General features: G+C 46.9%; 1 protein-coding gene across 1 annotated transcript in view; it reads left to right on the plus strand.

Annotated features, from left to right (window-relative positions):
• Positions 1-5,961: 5,961 nt before the first annotated feature.
• Positions 5,962-19,298, plus strand: part of LRGUK (leucine rich repeats and guanylate kinase domain containing) — a 157,061-nt gene continuing 143,724 nt past the window's right edge. The window contains exon 1 of the mRNA XM_075342608.1: positions 5,962-6,227. Within this exon, the coding sequence (XP_075198723.1) occupies positions 6,042-6,227 (186 nt within the window). The 5' untranslated portion in view covers positions 5,962-6,041. The remainder of the gene's footprint in view (positions 6,228-19,298) is intronic.

The raw sequence follows: 19,298 nt of genomic DNA on the forward strand, positions 1-19,298 counted from the left end.
TCAAAAACACTGGTTACTTATTCAAATCTGTGAAAACTGGGGTTTTGCCCACTTTGATGCCAGTTCTGATGCCCAGAACCTGTTTGGGCCAGGCTGGAGTGATCTGAATTTGATGTGTGGCATCACTAGGTATGTAAATGTGGTGTCAGATCAGTGGCCCAAAGCCATTTAACCCCTCAAAAACACTGTTTACTTATTCAAATCTGTGAAAACTGGGGTTTTGCCCATCTTGATACCAGTTCTGATGCCCAGAACCTGTTTGGGCCAGGCTGGAGTGATCTGAATTTTATGTGTGTCATCACTGGGTATGTAAATGTGGTGTGAGATCAGTGGCCCAAAGCCATTTAACCCTTCAAAAACACCAGTTACTTATTCAAATCTGTGAAAACTGGGATTTTTACCACTTTGATGCCAGTTCTGATGCCCAGAACCTGTTTGGGCCAGGCTGGAGTGATCTGAATTTGATGTGTGGCATCACTAGGTATGTAAATGTGGTGTGAGATCAGTGGCCCAAAGCCATTTAACCCCTCAAAAACACTGGTTACTTATTCAAATCTGTGAAAACTGGGGTTTTGCCCATTTTGATGCCAGTTCTACTGCCCAGAACCTGTTTGGGTTTAGGCTGGAGTGATCTGAATTTTATGTGTGGCATCACTAGGTATGTAAATGTGGTGTGAGGTCAGTGGCCCAAAGCCATTTAACCCCTCAAAAACACTGGTTACTTATTCAAATCTGTGAAAAGTGGGTTTTGCCCACTTTGATGCCAGTTCTGATGCACAGAACCTGTTTGGGCCAGGCTGGAGTGATCTGAATTTGATGTGTGGCATCACTAGGTATGTAAATGTGGTTTGAGATCAGTGGCCCAAAGCCATTTAACCCCTCAAAAACACTGGTTACTTATTCAAATCTGTGAAAACTGGGATTTTTACCACTTTGATGCCAGTTCTGATGCCCAGAACCTGTTTGGGCCAGGCTGGAGTGATCTGAATTTGATGTGTGGCATCACTAGGTATGTAAATGTGGTGTGAGGTCAGTGGCCCAAAGCCATTTAACCCCTCAAAAACACTGGTTACTTATTCAAATCTGTGAAAAGTGGGTTTTGCCCACTTTGATGCCAGTTCTGATGCCCAGAACCTGTTTGGGCCAGGCTGGAGAGATCTGAATTTGATGTGAGGCATCACTAGGTATGTAAATGTGGTGTGAGGTCAGTGGCCCAAAGCCATTTAACCCCTCAAAAACACTGGTTACTTATTCAAATCTGTGAAAAGTGGGTTTTGCCCACTTTGATGCCAGTTCTACTGCCCAGAACCTGTTTGGGCCAGGCTGGAGTGATCTGAATTTTATGTGTGGCATCACTAGGTATGTAAATGTGGTGTGAGGTCAGTGGCCCAAAGCCATTTAACCCCTCAAAAACACTGGTTACTTATTCAAATCTGTGAAAAGTGGGTTTTGCCCACTTTGATGCCAGTTCTGATGCCCAGAACCTGTTTGGGCCAGGCTGTAGTGATCTGAATTTGATGTGTGTCATCACTAGGTATGTAAATGTGGTGTGAGGTCAGTGGCCCAAAGCCATTTAACCCTTCAAAAACACTGGTTACTTATTCAAATCTGTGAAAAGTGGGTTTTGCCCACTTTGATACCAGTTCTGATGCCCAGAACCTGTTTGGGCCAGGCTGGAGTGATCTGAATTTTATGTGTGTCATCACTGGGTATGTAAATGTGGTGTGAGATCAGTGGCCCAAAGCCATTTAACCCTTCAAAAACACCAGTTACTTATTCAAATCTGTGAAAACTGGGATTTTTACCACTTTGATGCCAGTTCTGATGCCCAGATCCTGTTTGGGCCAGGCTGGAGTGATCTGAATTTTATGTGTGGCATCACTAGGTATGTAAATGTGGTGTGAGATCAGTGGCCCAAAGCCATTTAACCCCTCAAAAACACTGGTTACTTATTCAAATCTGTGAAAACTGGGGTTTTGCCCATTTTGATGCCAGTTCTACTGCCCAGAACCTGTTTGGGTTTAGGCTGGAGTGATCTGAATTTTATGTGTGGCATCACTAGGTATGTAAATGTGGTGTGAGGTCAGTGGCCCAAAGCCATTTAACCCCTCAAAAACACTGGTTACTTATTCAAATCTGTGAAAAGTGGGTTTTGCCCACTTTGATGCCAGTTCTGATGCCCAGAACCTGTTTGGGCCAGGCTGGAGTGATCTGAATTTGATGTGTGGCATCACTAGGTATGTAAATGTGGTGTGAGGTCAGTGGCCCAAAGCCATTTAACCCCTCAAAAACACTGGTTACTTATTCAAATCTGTGAAAAGTGGGTTTTGCCCACTTTGATGCCAGTTCTGATGCCCAGAACCTGTTTGGGCCAGGCTGGAGAGATCTGAATTTGATGTGAGGCATCACTAGGTATGTAAATGTGGTGTGAGGTCAGTGGCCCAAAGCCATTTAACCCCTCAAAAACACTGGTTACTTATTCAAATCTGTGAAAAGTGGGTTTTGCCCACTTTGATGCCAGTTCTACTGCCCAGAACCTGTTTGGGCCAGGCTGGAGTGATCTGAATTTTCTGTGTGGCATCACTAGGTATGTAAATGTGGTGTGAGGTCAGTGGCCCAAAGCCATTTAACCCCTCAAAAACACTGGTTACTTATTCAAATCTGTGAAAAGTGGGTTTTGCCCACTTTGATGCCAGTTCTGATGCCCAGAACCTGTTTGGGCCAGGCTGTAGTGATCTGAATTTGATGTGTGTAATCACTAGGTATGTAAATGTGGTGTGAGGTCAGTGGCCCAAAGCCATTTAACCCTTCAAAAACACTGGTTACTTATTCAAATCTGTGAAAAGTGGGTTTTGCCCACTTTGATGCCAGTTCTACTGCCCAGAACCTGTTTGGGCCAGGCTGGAGTGATCTGAATTTTATGTGTGGCATCACTAGGTATGTAAATGTGGTGTGAGGTCAGTGGCCCAAAGCCATTTAACCCCTCAAAAACACTGGTTACTTATTCAAATCTGTGAAAAGTGGGTTTTGCCCACTTTGATGCCAGTTCTGATGCCCAGAACCTGTTTGGGCCAGGCTAAAGTGATCTGAATTTTATGTGTGTCATCACTAGGTATGTAAATGTGGTGTGAGATCAGTGGTGCAAAGCCATTTAACCCCTCAAAAACACTGGTTACTTATTCAAATCTGTGAAAACTGGGTTTTTGCCCACTTTGATGCCAGTTCTGATGCCCAGAACCTGTTTGGGCCAGGCTGAAGTGATCTGAATTTGATGTGTGGCATCACTAGGTATGTAAATGTGGTGTGAGATCAGTGGCCCAAAGCCATTTAACCCTTCAAAAACACCAGTTACTTATTCAAATCTGTGAAAACTGGGATTTTTACCACTTTGATGCCAGTTCTGATGCCCAGATCCTGTTTGGGCCAGGCTGGAGTGATCTGAATTTTATGTGTGGCATCACTAGGTATGTAAATGTGGTGTGAGGTCAGTGGCCCAAAGCCATTTAACCCCTCAAAAACGCTGGTTACTTATTCAAATCTGTGAAAACTGGGGTTTTGCCCATTTTGATGCCAGTTCTGATGCCCAGAACCTGTTTGGGCCAGGCTGGAGTGATCTGAATTTGATGTGTGGCATCACTAGGTATGTAAATGTGGTGTCAGATCAGTGGCCCAAAGCCATTTAACCCCTCAAAAACACTGGTTACTTATTCAAATCTGTGAAAAGTGGGTTTTGCCCACTCTGATGCCAGTTCTGATGCCCAGAACCTGTTTGGGCCAGGCTGGAGTGATCTGAATTTTATGTGTGGCATCACTAGGTATGTAAATATGGTGTGAGATCAGTGGCCCAAAGCCATTTAACCCCTCAAAAACACTGGTTACTTTTTCAAATCTGTGAAAACTGGGGTTTTGCCCACTTTGATGCCAGTTCTGATCCCCAGAACCTGTTTGGGCCAGGCTGGAGTGATCTGAATTTGATGTGTGGCATCACTAGGTATGTAAATGTGGTGTGAGATCAGTGGCCCAAAGCCATTTAACCCCTCAAAAACACTGGTTACTTATTCAAATCTGTGAAAACTGGGATTTTTACCACTTTGATGCCAGTTCTGATGCCCAGAACCTGTTTGGGCCAGGCTGGAGAGATCTGAATTTGATGTGTGGCATCACTAGGTATGTAAATGTGGTGTGAGGTCAGTGACCCAAAGCCATTTAACCCCTCAAAAACACTGGTTACTTATTCAAATCTGTGAAAACTGGGATTTTTACCACTTTGATGCCAGTTCTGATGCCCAGAACCTGTTTGGGCCAGGCTGGAGTGATCTGAATTTGATGTGTGGCATCACTAGGTATGTAAATGTGGTGTGAGATCAGTGGCCCAAAGCCATTTAACCCCTCAAAAACACCAGTTACTTATTCAAATCTGTGAAAACTGGGTTTTTGCCCACTTTGATGCCAGTTCTGATGCCCAGAACCTGTTTGGGCCAGGCTGAAGTGATCTGAATTTGATGTGTGGCATCACTAGGTATGTAAATGTGGTGTGAGATCAGTGGCCCAAAGCCATTTAACCCTTCAAAAACACCAGTTACTTATTCAAATCTGTGAAAACTGGGATTTTTACCACTTTGATGCCAGTTCTGATGCCCAGATCCTGTTTGGGCCAGGCTGGAGTGATCTGAATTTTATGTGTGGCATCACTAGGTATGTAAATGTGGTGTGAGGTCAGTGGCCCAAAGCCATTTAACCCCTCAAAAACGCTGGTTACTTATTCAAATCTGTGAAAACTGGGGTTTTGCCCATTTTGATGCCAGTTCTGATGCCCAGAACCTGTTTGGGCCAGGCTGGAGTGATCTGAATTTGATGTGTGGCATCACTAGGTATGTAAATGTGGTGTCAGATCAGTGGCCCAAAGCCATTTAACCCCTCAAAAACACTGGTTACTTATTCAAATCTGTGAAAAGTGGGTTTTGCCCACTCTGATGCCAGTTCTGATGCCCAGAACCTGTTTGGGCCAGGCTGGAGTGATCTGAATTTTATGTGTGGCATCACTAGGTATGTAAATGTGGTGTGAGATCAGTGGCCCAAAGCCATTTAACCCCTCAAAAACACTGGTTACTTTTTCAAATCTGTGAAAACTGGGGTTTTGCCCACTTTGATGCCAGTTCTGATCCCCAGAACCTGTTTGGGCCAGGCTGGAGTGATCTGAATTTGATGTGTGGCATCACTAGGTATGTAAATGTGGTGTGAGGTCAGTGACCCAAAGCCATTTAACCCCTCAAAAACACTGGTTACTTATTCAAATCTGTGAAAACTGGGATTTTTACCACTTTGATGCCAGTTCTGATGCCCAGAACCTGTTTGGGCCAGGCTGGAGTGATCTGAATTTGATGTGAGGCATCACTAGGTATGTAAATGTGGTGTGAGATCAGTGGCCCAAAGCCATTTAACCCCTCAAAAACACCAGTTACTTATTCAAATCTGTGAAAATTGGCTGTGTGCCCACTTTGATGCCAGTTTTGATGCCCAGAACCCCTTTGGGCCAGGCTGGAGACACTTGAGTTTGATTAGAGGCATCACTAGATATGCAATTTTGGTGTTAGATCAGTGGCCCAAAGCCATTTAACCCTTTCACTAACATACTTCGGTGCCCACTTTGATGCCCATTTTTTTGCCAGTTTTTTAATTTTCGCAGCTGGTTTTGAGTGTATGTATATTAGGGCTCATCAGTGCATTGTATTTTATTATTGTCATGTGTCATTTTTGTTGATAAATGCATAAAAAACTGAAAAAACTAAATTGCCGAATAAGAAACTGACGAATAAGAAACCAACTTCAGCATCGTCACAGCGCTGCCATTCGCTTGCTTGTGGAGCAAGAAAGTGAAACTACAATTCCCGGCATACTTCGCTCTGGGGACAAGCCCCAGGTCCTGGTCGCCTAGTAACCAGTGTGTATACAGTATGGCGGCAGACACTTCGGCGTCCCGTTACCCAGCAGCACAGTGAAATCAACCCTGTACCAGAGACTTTGCGTTTGTAGCAAGTACCATGGCGGTGGCGGTGCTAAGTCCGGGGTCTCAGGAAGACTTCTCTCATATTAGACCCCCAGAGATGGAAACTGAGCAGTCAGAGGGAAGGGCAGGGAGCTGGGGGACTCCCAGTCCTGACTACTGTGCGGACCCCAGGGAGTCTGACGGTGACAGCAGCGAGGAAGACGAGGAGGGCAAGATGAAGGTAAGACACTGTGCTACCTGGATCTATGCGAACTGTTACCAGCTGCGAGAGGTGGGGAACTACAACTCTCAGCATGTACTAGATCTCATACAGACTGTTATACAGGGGGCACCGCTCATACAGACTGTTATACAGGGGGCACCGCTCATACAGACTGTTATACAGGGGACACCGCTCATACAGACTGTTATACAGGGGGCACCGCTCATACAGACTGTTATACAGGGGGCACCGCTCATACAGACTGTTATACAGGGGGCACCGCTCATACAGACTGTTATACAGGGGGCACCGCTCATACAGACTGTTATACAGGGGGCACCGCTCATACAGACTGTTATACAGGGGGCACCGCTCATACAGAGTGTTATACAGGGGGCACCGCTCATACAGACTGTTATACAGGGGGCACCGCTCATACAGAGTGTTATACAGGGGGCACCGCTCATACAGACTGTTATACAGGGGGCACCGCTCATACAGACTGTTATACAGGGGGCACCGCTCATACAGACTGTTATACAGGGGGCACCGCTCATACAGACTGTTATACAGGGGGCACCGCTCATACAGACTGTTATACAGGGGGCACCGCTCATACAGACTGTTATACAGGGGGCACCGCTCATACAGACTGTTATACAGGGGGCACCGCTCATACAGACTGTTATACAGGGGGCACCGCTCATACAGACTGTTATACAGGGGGCACCGCTCATACAGACTGTTATACAGGGGGCACCGCTCATACAGACTGTTATACAGGGGGCACCGCTCATACAGACTGTTATACAGGGGGCACCGCTCATACAGACTGTTATACAGGGGGCACCGCTCATACAGACTGTTATACAGGGGGCACCGCTCATACAGACTGTTATACAGGGGGCACCGCTCATACAGACTGTTATACAGGGGGCACCGCTCATACAGACTGTTATACAGGGGGCACCGCTCATACAGAGTGTTATACAGGGGGCACCGCTCATACAGACTGTTATACAGGGGGCACCGCTCATACAGAGTGTTATACAGGGGGCACCGCTCATACAGACTGTTATACAGGGGGCACCGCTCATACAGACTGTTATACAGGGGACACCGCTCATACAGACTGTTATACAGGGGGCACCGCTCATACAGACTGTTATACAGGGGGCACCGCTCATACAGACTGTTATACAGGGGGCACCGCTCATACAGACTGTTATACAGGGGGCACCGCTCATACAGACTGTTATACAGGGGGCACCGCTCATACAGACTGTTATACAGGGGGCACCGCTCATACAGACTGTTATACAGGGGGCACCGCTCATACAGACTGTTATACAGGGGGCACCGCTCATACAGACTGTTATACAGGGGGCACCGCTCATACAGACTGTTATACAGGGGGCACCGCTCATACAGACTGTTATACAGGGGGCACCGCTCATACAGACTGTTATACAGGGGCACCGCTCATACAGACTGTTATACAGGGGACACCGCTCATACAGACTGTTATACAGGGGGCACCGCTCATACAGACTGTTATACAGGGGGCACCGCTCATACAGACTGTTATACAGGGGACACCGCTCATACAGACTGTTATACAGGGGACACCGCTCATACAGACTGTTATACAGGGGGCACCGCTCATACAGACTGTTATACAGGGGGCACCGCTCATACAGACTGTTATACAGGGGGCACCGCTCATACAGACTGTTATACAGGGGGCACCGCTCATACAGACTGTTATACAGGGGGCACCGCTCATACAGACTGTTATACAGGGGGCACCGCTCATACAGACTGTTATACAGGGGGCACCGCTCATACAGACTGTTATACAGGGGGCACCGCTCATACAGACTGTTATACAGGGGGCACCGCTCATACAGACTGTTATACAGGGGACACCGCTCATACAGACTGTTATACAGGGGGCACCGCTCATACAGACTGTTATACAGCGGGCACCGCTCATACAGACTGTTATACAGGGGGCACCGCTCATACAGACTGTTATACAGGGGGCACCGCTCATACAGACTGTTATACAGGGGGCAACGCTCATACAGAGTGTTATACAGGGGGCACCGCTCATACAGACTGTTATACAGGGGGCACCGCTCATGCAGACTGTTATACAGGGGGCACCGCTCATGCAGACTGTTATACAGGGGACACCGCTCATACAGACTGTTATACAGGGGGCACCGCTCATACAGACTGTTATACAGGGGGCACCGCTCATACAGACTGTTATACAGGGGACACCGCTCATACAGACTGTTATACAGGGGACACCGCTCATACAGACTGTTATACAGGGGACACCGCTCATACAGACTGTTATACAGCGGGCACCGCTCATACAGGTAAGAAAATTTAATCCAGCTTCGCAAGTAAAATTTCCTTTATTGTGGATATATAAAAAGTCCAGGAAGGGTAACAAAACTAAAAATCAGTTAATGTTCAGGGCACGCTCAACGCTTTTCTGGAGTGTTCACATTAGAAACGCGTTGATAGTGCCTTGGACATTAATTGATTTTTAGTTTTGTCATCCTTCCTGGACTTTTTATATATCCACAATAAAGGAAATTTTACTTGCGGAGCTGGATTATATTTTCTTACCTCTGGATTTCTACGTCTCAGCAAAAACTATTCCATGCTCCAAGTATCCTGGATGAAGATTGCGGTGAGCTGGATTTTCTTTCAATCACCACTCAAACGGGCTGTGTACAGACAGGCACCATATTCAGGCTGTTATTTAGGCTACACCACACATACAGACTTTTATATATGCAACAACACTCACACAAACTGTTAGGCGGGCTTTACATGCTGCAACATCGCTAGCCATTGCTAGCGATGTTGAGCGCGATAACACCCGCCCCCGTCGTACATGCGATATCTGGTGCTTGCTGCCGTAGCGAACATTATCGCTACGGCAGCTTCACACGCACATACCTGGTCGGCGACGTCGCTGTGACCGCCGAATAATCCCTCCTTCAAGGGGGAGGTGCATTTGGCGTCACAGCGACGTCACCGCGACGTCACTAAGCAGCCAACCATTAGAAGCGGTGGGGTGGAGATGAGCGGGAGAAAACATCCCGCCCACCTTCTCCCTTACGCATTGTCGGTGGACGCAGGTAAGGAGATGTTTGTCGTTCCTGCGGTTTCACACACAGCGATGTGTGACACTGCTGGAGCGGCAAACAACATCGTTTCTGCAGCTAGAGCGAAATTATGGAAATGAACAACGTGACACAGATCAGCGATGTTTAACGCTTCTGCGCTCGTTCATCGTCGCACCTAGGATTTACACATTACGATGTCGCTACCGGCGCCGGATGTTTGTCACTAATGACGTAACCCCGACGATATATCGGTAGCGATGTCGCAACTTGTAAAGCCCGCCTAATACAGGTGGGCAGCACTCATGCAGACTGGTATACGGGCAGGGTCCGTAACTGAGATATGTAGAAACGTCTAGTGACAAGTGAGGTAAAAAAAAAAATGGGCTCCATCACCAAATCACTGCAACACTGAGCTGTTAGTGTACCTGGAATGAAGACTAGAGGGGTCCGGGTATCGTACATTATGCCGCCGCAAACAATAATACCGGGAGTAGGATCGGTGTGCTGTTCCCTTATAAACGCCTTTTCATCACATTGCCCACGTGGTCTCCAACAGCACTTGGCTTCATGTTGCTTCTACTTATGCTCTAATTGTACTTCCATGGCCTGCAATGCCTTTAGATTTGTTTCCCATCAACCACATATGGGGTGTCATTCATTGGCAACTGCAAAGTGAGCTGCCAGCAGCAAATCTTGATGATTTGCATGCCCAATTGCATTTAATGTTATAGAACACTAGAAGGTGGCCCGATTCTAACGTATCGGGTAGTCTAGAATGTGTATGTAGGTTAGCAGATTGAATAATAAGGTAATGAATGGACTGGATGGGTTAGGTTTAATTTAGTATTCTTATAATTGTTTATTGGTTTTAAAATAACAAACAACAGAAGGAACAGTTTTATTAGATGAGTCTAATGTTTAATGATGTCCATGGCTTGTAATGAAAGAAGGCCAAGAACAGTGTAACGTTAAGTAAAAATATGCTGAAGCTGTGATGTGGCCCAATGCTGGTATGTGCCCCCATCGTGGTGCAGCCACCATCCTGACATGTGCCCCCATCCTGCGGGGTAAGGCTGCTTTCACACTTGCGTTCAGCGCAATCCGCCACTATGGAGAATAGCACAGTCCGTTAACACACTGCGCTATTCTCCATAGACTTGTATTGACGACGTACTGTAACGCAAGTGTCTGCGTTGCATCCTCTGGACGACGCTGAGTCGTTTTTTTGATGCAGCGTCGGGTGGAGGGAACGCTACATGTAGCATTTTTTGGGTCGTTAAAATAAGGCACATTGACAGGTTCCATTGGAATCCGCCAAGGTGTCTAATGATTGTCTATGGTGGCGGATTCCGCCGCTATGTGTTAAGCGGCGGAATCCGCTGATAAATTCCGTCGTGTTCTACTTAGCATGCTCAGCATGTCCAGCAGAACTATCTAAATCGTTTAAAATCACTCCTGGGCTCTCTCCCCCCCTCTCTCATACTCACCGATCATGGGTGCGGCGCTGCACGGCTGTCATAAAGCTCCGGCGGCTTTTCCTCTTTTGAAAATGCCGGCCGCTCATTATTCAATCTCGTATTCCCTGTTTGCCCCGCCCATGGGCGCCTATGATTGGTTGCAGTCAGACCCGCCCCCACGCTGAGGAGTGACAGCTGTCTCACTGCAACCAATCACAGCCGCCGGTGGGCGGGTCTATATCGTGCAGTAAAATAAATAATTTAAAAAAAACGACGTGCGGAACCCCCCCCAATTTTGATACCAGCCAAGATAAAGCCACACGGCTGTAGGCTGGTATTCTCAGGATGGGGAGCTCCACGTTATGGGGAGCCCCCCAGCCTAATAATATCACCTAGCAGCCGCCTGGAATTGCCGCATCCACTAGATGCGACAGTCCCGGGACTCTACCCGGCTCATGCCAAATTGCCCTGGTGCGGTGGCAATCGAGGTAATAAGGAGTTAATGGCAGCAGCCCATAGCTTCCACTAAGTCCTAAGTTAATCATGGCGGGCGTCTCCCCAAGATACTTTCCATGATAAACCTGTAAATTAAAGAAAATAAACACATACACCCGAAAAAATCCTTTATTTGGAATAAAAGACAAAAAAACACCCCTCTTTCACCACTTTATTAAACCCCCAAATACCCCTCCAGGTCCGACGTAATCCACAGAGATCCCACGACGCTTTCAGCTCTGCTACATGAAGCTGACACGAGCGGCAGTAGAACACGACCGCTCTCTATCAGCTCCACGCAGCAACTGAAGTGAGCCGCGCGATCAGCTGTGCCCTCATTCAGGTGACCCGCGGACACAGCTCTCGAGTGGAGGATTGCAGCTGTGGCCGCGGGTCACCTGAGTGACGGCGCGGCTCACTGCGGTCACTCAGGGGATTTGCGGTAACCTCTCTCTCCTCCCGACCGCAAATCTCCCTTTCCCGGCAAAACATTAAAAAAAACAAACCGCAAAACGTTCTTTTACAGGAATCTGTTACTTTATTAGCTCACTATTTGCAACGCCTCCATCACATGCTTCACACAACGCACTGTGACGGATGCCTCACGTGTGAAAGCAGCCTAATGTGTGCGGGGGGCGGAGTGCGGGGTGGGTGGAGCCGAGCGGGCCCATGGCGCTGTGGACGTCAGTGCTGGGGACTGAATGGCTGGGGACAGGTGTGTGTGTGTGTGTGCGTGTGTGTGTGTGTGCGTGCACGCACGCGCGTGTTCAGTGTATACATGCGGAATGCGGGGGGGGAAGCGGAGCCGATCGGGGAAGGGTCGGGCGTCGTCCTGTCGGCCCGTAGTTATGCCTGTTCAGTTAGGCTCCCTGCACACGTAGCCAGGGTAAATGTCGGGTAACTAAGCAAAGCGCTTTGCTTGGTTACCAAATATTTACCTTGGTTACCAGCGTACACCGCTTAGCGCTGGCTCCTTGAACACGTAGCCAGGGTAAATATCAGGTAACTAAGCAAAGCGCTTTGCTTTGTAACCCGATGTGTACCCTGGTTACGTGTGCAGGGAGCCTTAGCTGAGCCATTGGTCGCAGGCTCATTAGCGCACGCGCTGTGGCGACGGTTGTCACTATAATGACGTCATTTTGGATCAAGACAGACAGACAGAATAAGGCAATTATATATATAGATTCCTCAGGCAACCATTAATAACCCCACTTGATAGCATGGGAAGGCGTGTATTTCCCTGTGTGGTAGTCGTACTCAATACTGGATAAATCAAGATGTTTTCCACATTTTGGTTACATTTTTTCAGCCGTTGCATATAATTAATGACTATTGAGCCTATACAGTGGCGCGGGTTGGGGGAAATGGGTGCCAACACTGGTACTGCCTCCCCCCAGCCTTGCATTGCTCTTTTAACTGTATAGGCATCGTAGATGCGGATACAGTTGAAACAATGATGAAAGAGGGGGCAATGTGCTCCCTCCTCCATCATTCTCCCTCTGCATCTGAGATCTGACATGTCAATGTAGCGGGCACAATGACATCACTACTGTGCACCCGTTGTGCTGAAAAGTTCAGAGCTTCAGAACACACACCACTACACAGACTGGAGCAGTGGGGGAAAGAGGAGAGGTGAGTATTTATTTAAATCCGTAACTACACTGATGTCCAATGGCTATAATACTATATGGAGGATTATACTATATGAAAGACAATGTGGGGCCCTTTACATTATATGGATGACTATATGGAAGGTAATGTGGGGTCTATTATACTATGTGAAGGACTATGGGGGTGCATAATAATATATGGCTGACTGTGTAGGACCAATTATGGTATATGGAAAGATATGTGTAGGCCATTATACTTTATGAAGGGCTATTTGAAAGCCATTATACTGTAGGCAAGTAGTTATACATGAAGGTTTATGTGGGATTCATTATACTGTGTGTGGGCCATTATACTGTTTGGAGGGCTAGTTTGAAGAGGTGTGGGGGCCATTAGGCTATGTGCCCACGGACAAAAGATGGTGCGGATTTTTCTGCAGCAAAATCTGCAGTATCTCCCAGAAAATCGCACCAAAACTGTAGTGCGTTTTTGGTGCGTTTTAGGTGCGGAATTTGGTGCGTTTTAGGCTATGTGCCCACGGGCGATCGCACCTGCGGATGTATCCGCAGGTACGGCCGCAGGTTTCCCGCAGCTGCCCGCCGGCATCCGCAGCTATTTTTAGCTGCGGGATTCCAGCGATATAGCAGTGGTAAACCTGCAGACTTTCATGCGAATTACCTGCGGACGTCCCGGCCTCTATCTCCATAGTGGAGGGCCGGGATTTCCGCAGGTAATTCTGCAGGAATAATTGACATGCAGTTATGTGCGGCTGCGGGACATCCGCACCATGTTCCGCAGCCGCACATTCCGCAACGTGGACACAGACACTCCCCATGTCCCATAGGATAACATGGGGGGTGTCTGTACATGCTAAAACCTGCGGATTTATCTGGAAAATCCAGATAATTCTGCAGGTTTTCTGCGGCAAATTCCGCAGAAACAAGCTCCCGTGGGCACATAGCCTAAAGGCCGCTTTACACTCTGCGATATCGGTACCGATATCGCTAGCGTGGGTACCCGCCCCATTTGTTGTGCGACACGGGCAAATCGCTGCCCGTGCCGCACAACATCGCCCAGACCCGTCACACTACTTACCTGCCCGGCGACGTCGCTGTGACCGGCGATCAGCCTCCTTTCTAAGGGGGCAGTTCGTTTAGCGTCACAGCAACGTGACAGCTGCATCACTGAACCGCCGCCCAATAGAAGCGGAGGGGCGGAGATGAGCGGGCCGAACATCCCGCCCACCTCCTTCCTTCCACATAGCAGCTGGGAGGCAGGTAAGGAGAGCTTCCTCGTTCCTGCAGTGTCACACATAGCGATGTGTGCTGCCGCAGGAACGAGGAACAACATCGTTACTGCTGCAGTAACGATATTCGAGAAGGGACCCCAATGTCACCGATGAGCGATTTTGCACGTTTTTGCGGCGATGCAAAATCTCTCATAGGTGTCACATGCAACGGCATCGCTAATGCGGCCGGCTGTGCGTCAACAATTCCGTGACCCCAACGACTTCGCATTAGCGATGTCGCAGCGTGTAAAGCCCCCTTTAGTGCTGCGTAATTTGGTGCAGATTTTGGTGCGGATTTTAACATCTGTACACTGGGTGTGTGTATGAATAAACCTAGGATTCGGTTGAGGGAAGAAAAAAAGTTTCTTTTTTTTTTTTAATCCAATCAATTTTTATTGTAGGAAGTTACATTACAAAAAGGAGAAATTCAGGTATCAATGGCAATAATACACAAAGAAAACAACGCTGTAACATGTGGTAGTATCCTCTTTGATTATGATTCACATTTCCTGTCACACCACCACCAATCATGTCTGATGCAAGTTGCAACTTTTTTTTAGGTTAATCAATACCCAATACGTATAGAGTCAACCTACCAATTTACTCTTTAACCCCTTAACGACCGCCGATACGCCTTTTAACGGCGACAAATTAGGGTACTTCTTCCGATCCGCCGCTTTTTAACGGCGGTCGGAAAAAGGGTCTAGCGCCCCCCAGAGTCAGAAAATTTCCGGGGTCTCAGCTGCCGGGGGTAGCTGAGACCCTGGAGATCATGATTCTGGCCCGTTTTTCCGGTCTCCGCTCACCTGATGACCGGTATACACCGTATACCGATGATCAGGTTACAGTAAATGACCGCGCCGGTAAAAAATCATTTATCTCCCATCTGGCATGAACAAACATGTCAGATGGGAGATAAATCTCCTCCCCCGGTCCTCTCCGGTCCCCCGGTGTCGCTAAAGTGTCCCCCCACCCCCCCTTCCTCCCGAAAATCCAACATGGCGCTGCACATACCGGCGCGCACAGCAGCGCGCCGGCCGCATTTCCCCCTTTCCTATGGTTTCTGTCGCATGTGCTATGACACATACGACAGAAACCTGCTCCCCAGGCCCTGCCAGGTCACCCCCTACTCCCACCCCGGTGTTCCCCGGTGTCCCCCGTACCTGTGGGAGCGCTGATCCCCCGCGGCCCCCTCCTCCGGCTCCTTCACAGTGCACGCTGGTCACACTGCAGAGCGCGGCTGACAGCTTCCTGTGTCTGTGACTCAGACGCTGGCTGCTGCTGCTGCTTGCACAGAGTCTGTAGCTGTGACCCGGGGAGGGTGGGTGCAAATTCTTTGCACCCACTCTCCTCAAATGGATGTTCTTCACTCCTAGAAAATGGGGGATACGTTCCCTGAACGTGCCCCCCATATTTTAGAAGGTCCAGAATCGCCGCGGGACTTTCACAATGGATTACAGCAGGGACTTGATTTTTTTTTTTCTTTTCAATAAATTGGCCAAAGAGGGAATGTTTTTGGGGAGTGTTTTTTCAAATAAATTTTTTTTTTGTTGTCAATTTTTTTTTATTATTACTGTCAATTAGTTATGTCTGGTATCAAATAGACGCTGTGACATACCTAATTGCTGGGCTTGATGCCAGGTGACATTACACATCTGGTATCAACCCCATTTATTACCCCGTTAGCCACCGCACCAGGGCGCGGGATGAGTTGGGGCGAAGCGCCAGGATTGGCGCATCTAATGGATGCGCCACTTCTGGGGCGGCTGCGGCCTGCTATTTTTAGGCTGGGAAGAGTCCAATAACCATGGCTCTTCCCACCCTGAGAATACCAGACCCCAGCTGTCAGCTTCACCTTGACTGGTGATCTAATTTGGGGGGACCCTACGTTTGTTTTTTTTTTTTAATTATTTATTTATAAATAATAAAAAAAAAAAACAGCTTTGGGAGCCCTCCAAATTGATCACCAGCCAAGGTGAAGCTGTCAGCTGTGGTTTGCAGGCTACAGCTGTCTGCTTTACCCTAGCTGGCTATCAAAAATAGGGGGGACCCCACGTCATTTATTTTAATTTTTTTTTTTCTTTTTGGGCTAAATACAAGGCTAGGCACCCTTTAGTGCCACATGAAAGGCACTAAAGGGCGCCAGCTTAGAATATGCAGGGGGGTGGGACGTTATATATGTTTGACATCTATCCATTCATCCATTGTAGCATTTTAGGCTATGTGCCCACAATCAGGGTTTGCAGCGTTTTGGGCGCAGAGTGTTTTCCCTGCGTCCATAACGCTGCGTTGTGCAGTAGAAGCACAGTGGAAGGATTTTTAGAAATCCCGTGCCCACTGTGCTTCTTTTCTCCGCAGCATAAACCGACCTGTGGTGCAGCTTCCCGAGCCTCAGCATGTCAATTTATGCTGCGGAGATGAGTGTGCTCTGCAGGTAGCATAGAACTAAAGTCCACAGCAGCCTGAACCCAAATCGTGGGCATGGGCAGCTGCGTTCTCCCGTGGACAACACTCACATCTCTGTAGGAAGGCTGACACTGTGTACTGGACGCCGTGTCGCTGGATCATGGCCACATAGCCTAAAAGTGAGAAATTTGTTGCTACAGCAACATTTTTGTGAAGTACCTGTGGATTCAAAATGCTTAGTATACTCCTGAATAAAATCCTTGAGGGGTCCAGTTTCCAAAATGGAGTCACTTGTGGGGGGTTTCTAATGTATAGGTACCCAAGAGGCCCTGCTAATGTGACATGGTGCGCGCAATTTATTTCAACTTTTCCAAAATTCAAATGGTGCTCCTTCCATTCCAAGCCCTCCCATATATCCAAACAGAGGTTTTTGGCCACATATGGGGTATCCCTGCGCTCACAAGAAATTGGATAACAACCTGTGGGGTCCACGTTTTGTTGTTGCCTCTTGAAAAAGTGAGAAATGTGATGCTAAAGAAAGATTTTTGTGAAAAAAATGAAAATTTTCAATATGGCAACCTAAGCTTATCAAATTCTGTGAAGTATTCGTGGATTCAAAATGCTCAATATACACCTAGATAAAAGCCTTGAGGTGTCTTGATTCCAGAATGGGGTCACTTGTGGGGGGCCTCCACTGTTTAGGCACTTTAGGGGCTTTCCAAATGTGACATAGCTTCCACTAATTATTCCAGCCAAATGTTCAGTCAAATTGCACTCCTTCCCTTCAAAGACCTGCCGTGTGCCCAAACAGTTGATTTCCACCACATATAAGATATCACCAAACTCAGGAGAAATTGCAGAATACATTTCATGGTGATTTTTTTCCTGTTACCCTTGTGAAAAAAAAAGCTACCTGGTTGAAGTAACAATTTTGTGGTAAAATTTTATTTATTTATTTTCATGGCTCAACGTTATAAACTTCTGTGAAGCACCTGGGGGTTCAGGGTACTCACCAAACATCTAGATAAATTCCTTGAGAGGCCTAGTTTCCAATATGGGGTCACTTGTGGTGGTTTTTTGCTGTTTACGTACCTTGGGGTCCTCCAAATGCAACATGGTGCCCGCAATCTTTTTCAGCCAAATTTCCTTTCCAAAATTCAAATATTGCTCCTTTCGTTCCAAGCCCTCCCATTTGTCCAAACAAAGGTTTCAGACCACATGTGAGGTATCACCGCGCTCATAAAAAGGTGGGTAACAAACATTTGGGTCAAATTTTTGGAATTACCTCTTGAAAAAGTGAGAGAATTGATGCTAAAGCAACATTTTTGAGAAAAAAATTACAATTTTCAATATGACAAAGTAACGTTATCAAAATCTGTGAAGTACCTGTGGGTCCAAAATGCTCAGTATACCCCTCGATAGAAGCCTTAAGGGGTCTAGTTTCCAAAATGGGGTCACTTGAGGGGGGTTCCTGCTGTTTAGGAAGCAACATGGTGCCCGCAATCTGTTTCAGCCAACTTTGCTTTCCAAAATTCAAATATTGCTCCTTTCATTCCGAGGTCTCCCATTTACCCAAACAAAGGTTTCTGACCACATGTGGGGTATCGGCGCGCTCATAAGAAAGTGGGTAACAAAGTGTGAGGTCCAATTTTTGGTGTTACCTCTTGAAAAAGTAAGAAAATTAGTGCTAAAGTAACATTTTTAGGTAAAATGTTAATTTTTATTTTTTTTCATTCCACATTACTTTAGTTCCTGTGAAGCACCTGAAGGGTTAATAAACTTCTTGAATGTGGTTTTGAGTACCTTGAGGGGTGCAGGTTTTAGAATGGTGTCACTTTTGGGTATTTTCTGTCACCCAGGCCTCTCAAAGTCACATCAAATGTGATGTGGTCCCTAAAAAAATGGTTTTGTAAATTTTGTTGAAAAAATGGGAAATTTCTGATGAACTTTGAACCCTTCTAACTTCCTAACCCCAAAAAATTTTGTTTCAAAAATTGCGCTGATCTAAAGTAGACAAGTGGGAAATGTTATTTATTAACTATTTTGTGTGACATAACTCTCCGGTTTATGGGCATAAAAATTAAAAGTTTGAAACTTGCAAAATTTTTAATTTTTTTGTCAAATTTCAGATTTTTTCACAAATAAAATAAAAAAATATCATCCTAAATTTACCTCTAACATGAAGCACAATATGTCACGAAAAAACATTCTCAGAATCACCGGGATCCATTGAAGCGTTCCAGAGTTATAACCTTATAAAGTGACACTGGTCAAAATTGCAAAAAATGGCCTGGGCATTAAGTACAAAACTGGCTTCGTCCTTAAGGGGTTAATCCTCAAAACGAGGGATCCAAACAACCAGAACCAGAGAGTAAGAAAGGAAGATAAGAAAAGGGAGGGGAGAGAGAGGTGGGGGAGAACCATGGATGGTTGCAAGGAAGCAACCAGGGAGGGGGAGGGGGGAGGGAGGGAATTGGATGGTGTTTCGGGGTAGCCCGAGCAGTAACAACAACAGAGATTTAAACACCTTGAATATTGACATGTGGTATGGGTGAACTCCCTGCGCAACACTCTCTTTGACCCTATTTGACCCATTGAAAAAAAGTTTCTTGATGTCATATCCTGGGACAACCCTCCTTTCTTCATCAGTATCCATTTTGTTTTCAATCCTACTACCACTACA

Source organism: Anomaloglossus baeobatrachus, chromosome 4 (assembly GCF_048569485.1).
Source record: "Anomaloglossus baeobatrachus isolate aAnoBae1 chromosome 4, aAnoBae1.hap1, whole genome shotgun sequence".
In the NCBI taxonomy this organism is placed as follows: domain Eukaryota; kingdom Metazoa; phylum Chordata; class Amphibia; order Anura; family Aromobatidae; genus Anomaloglossus; species Anomaloglossus baeobatrachus.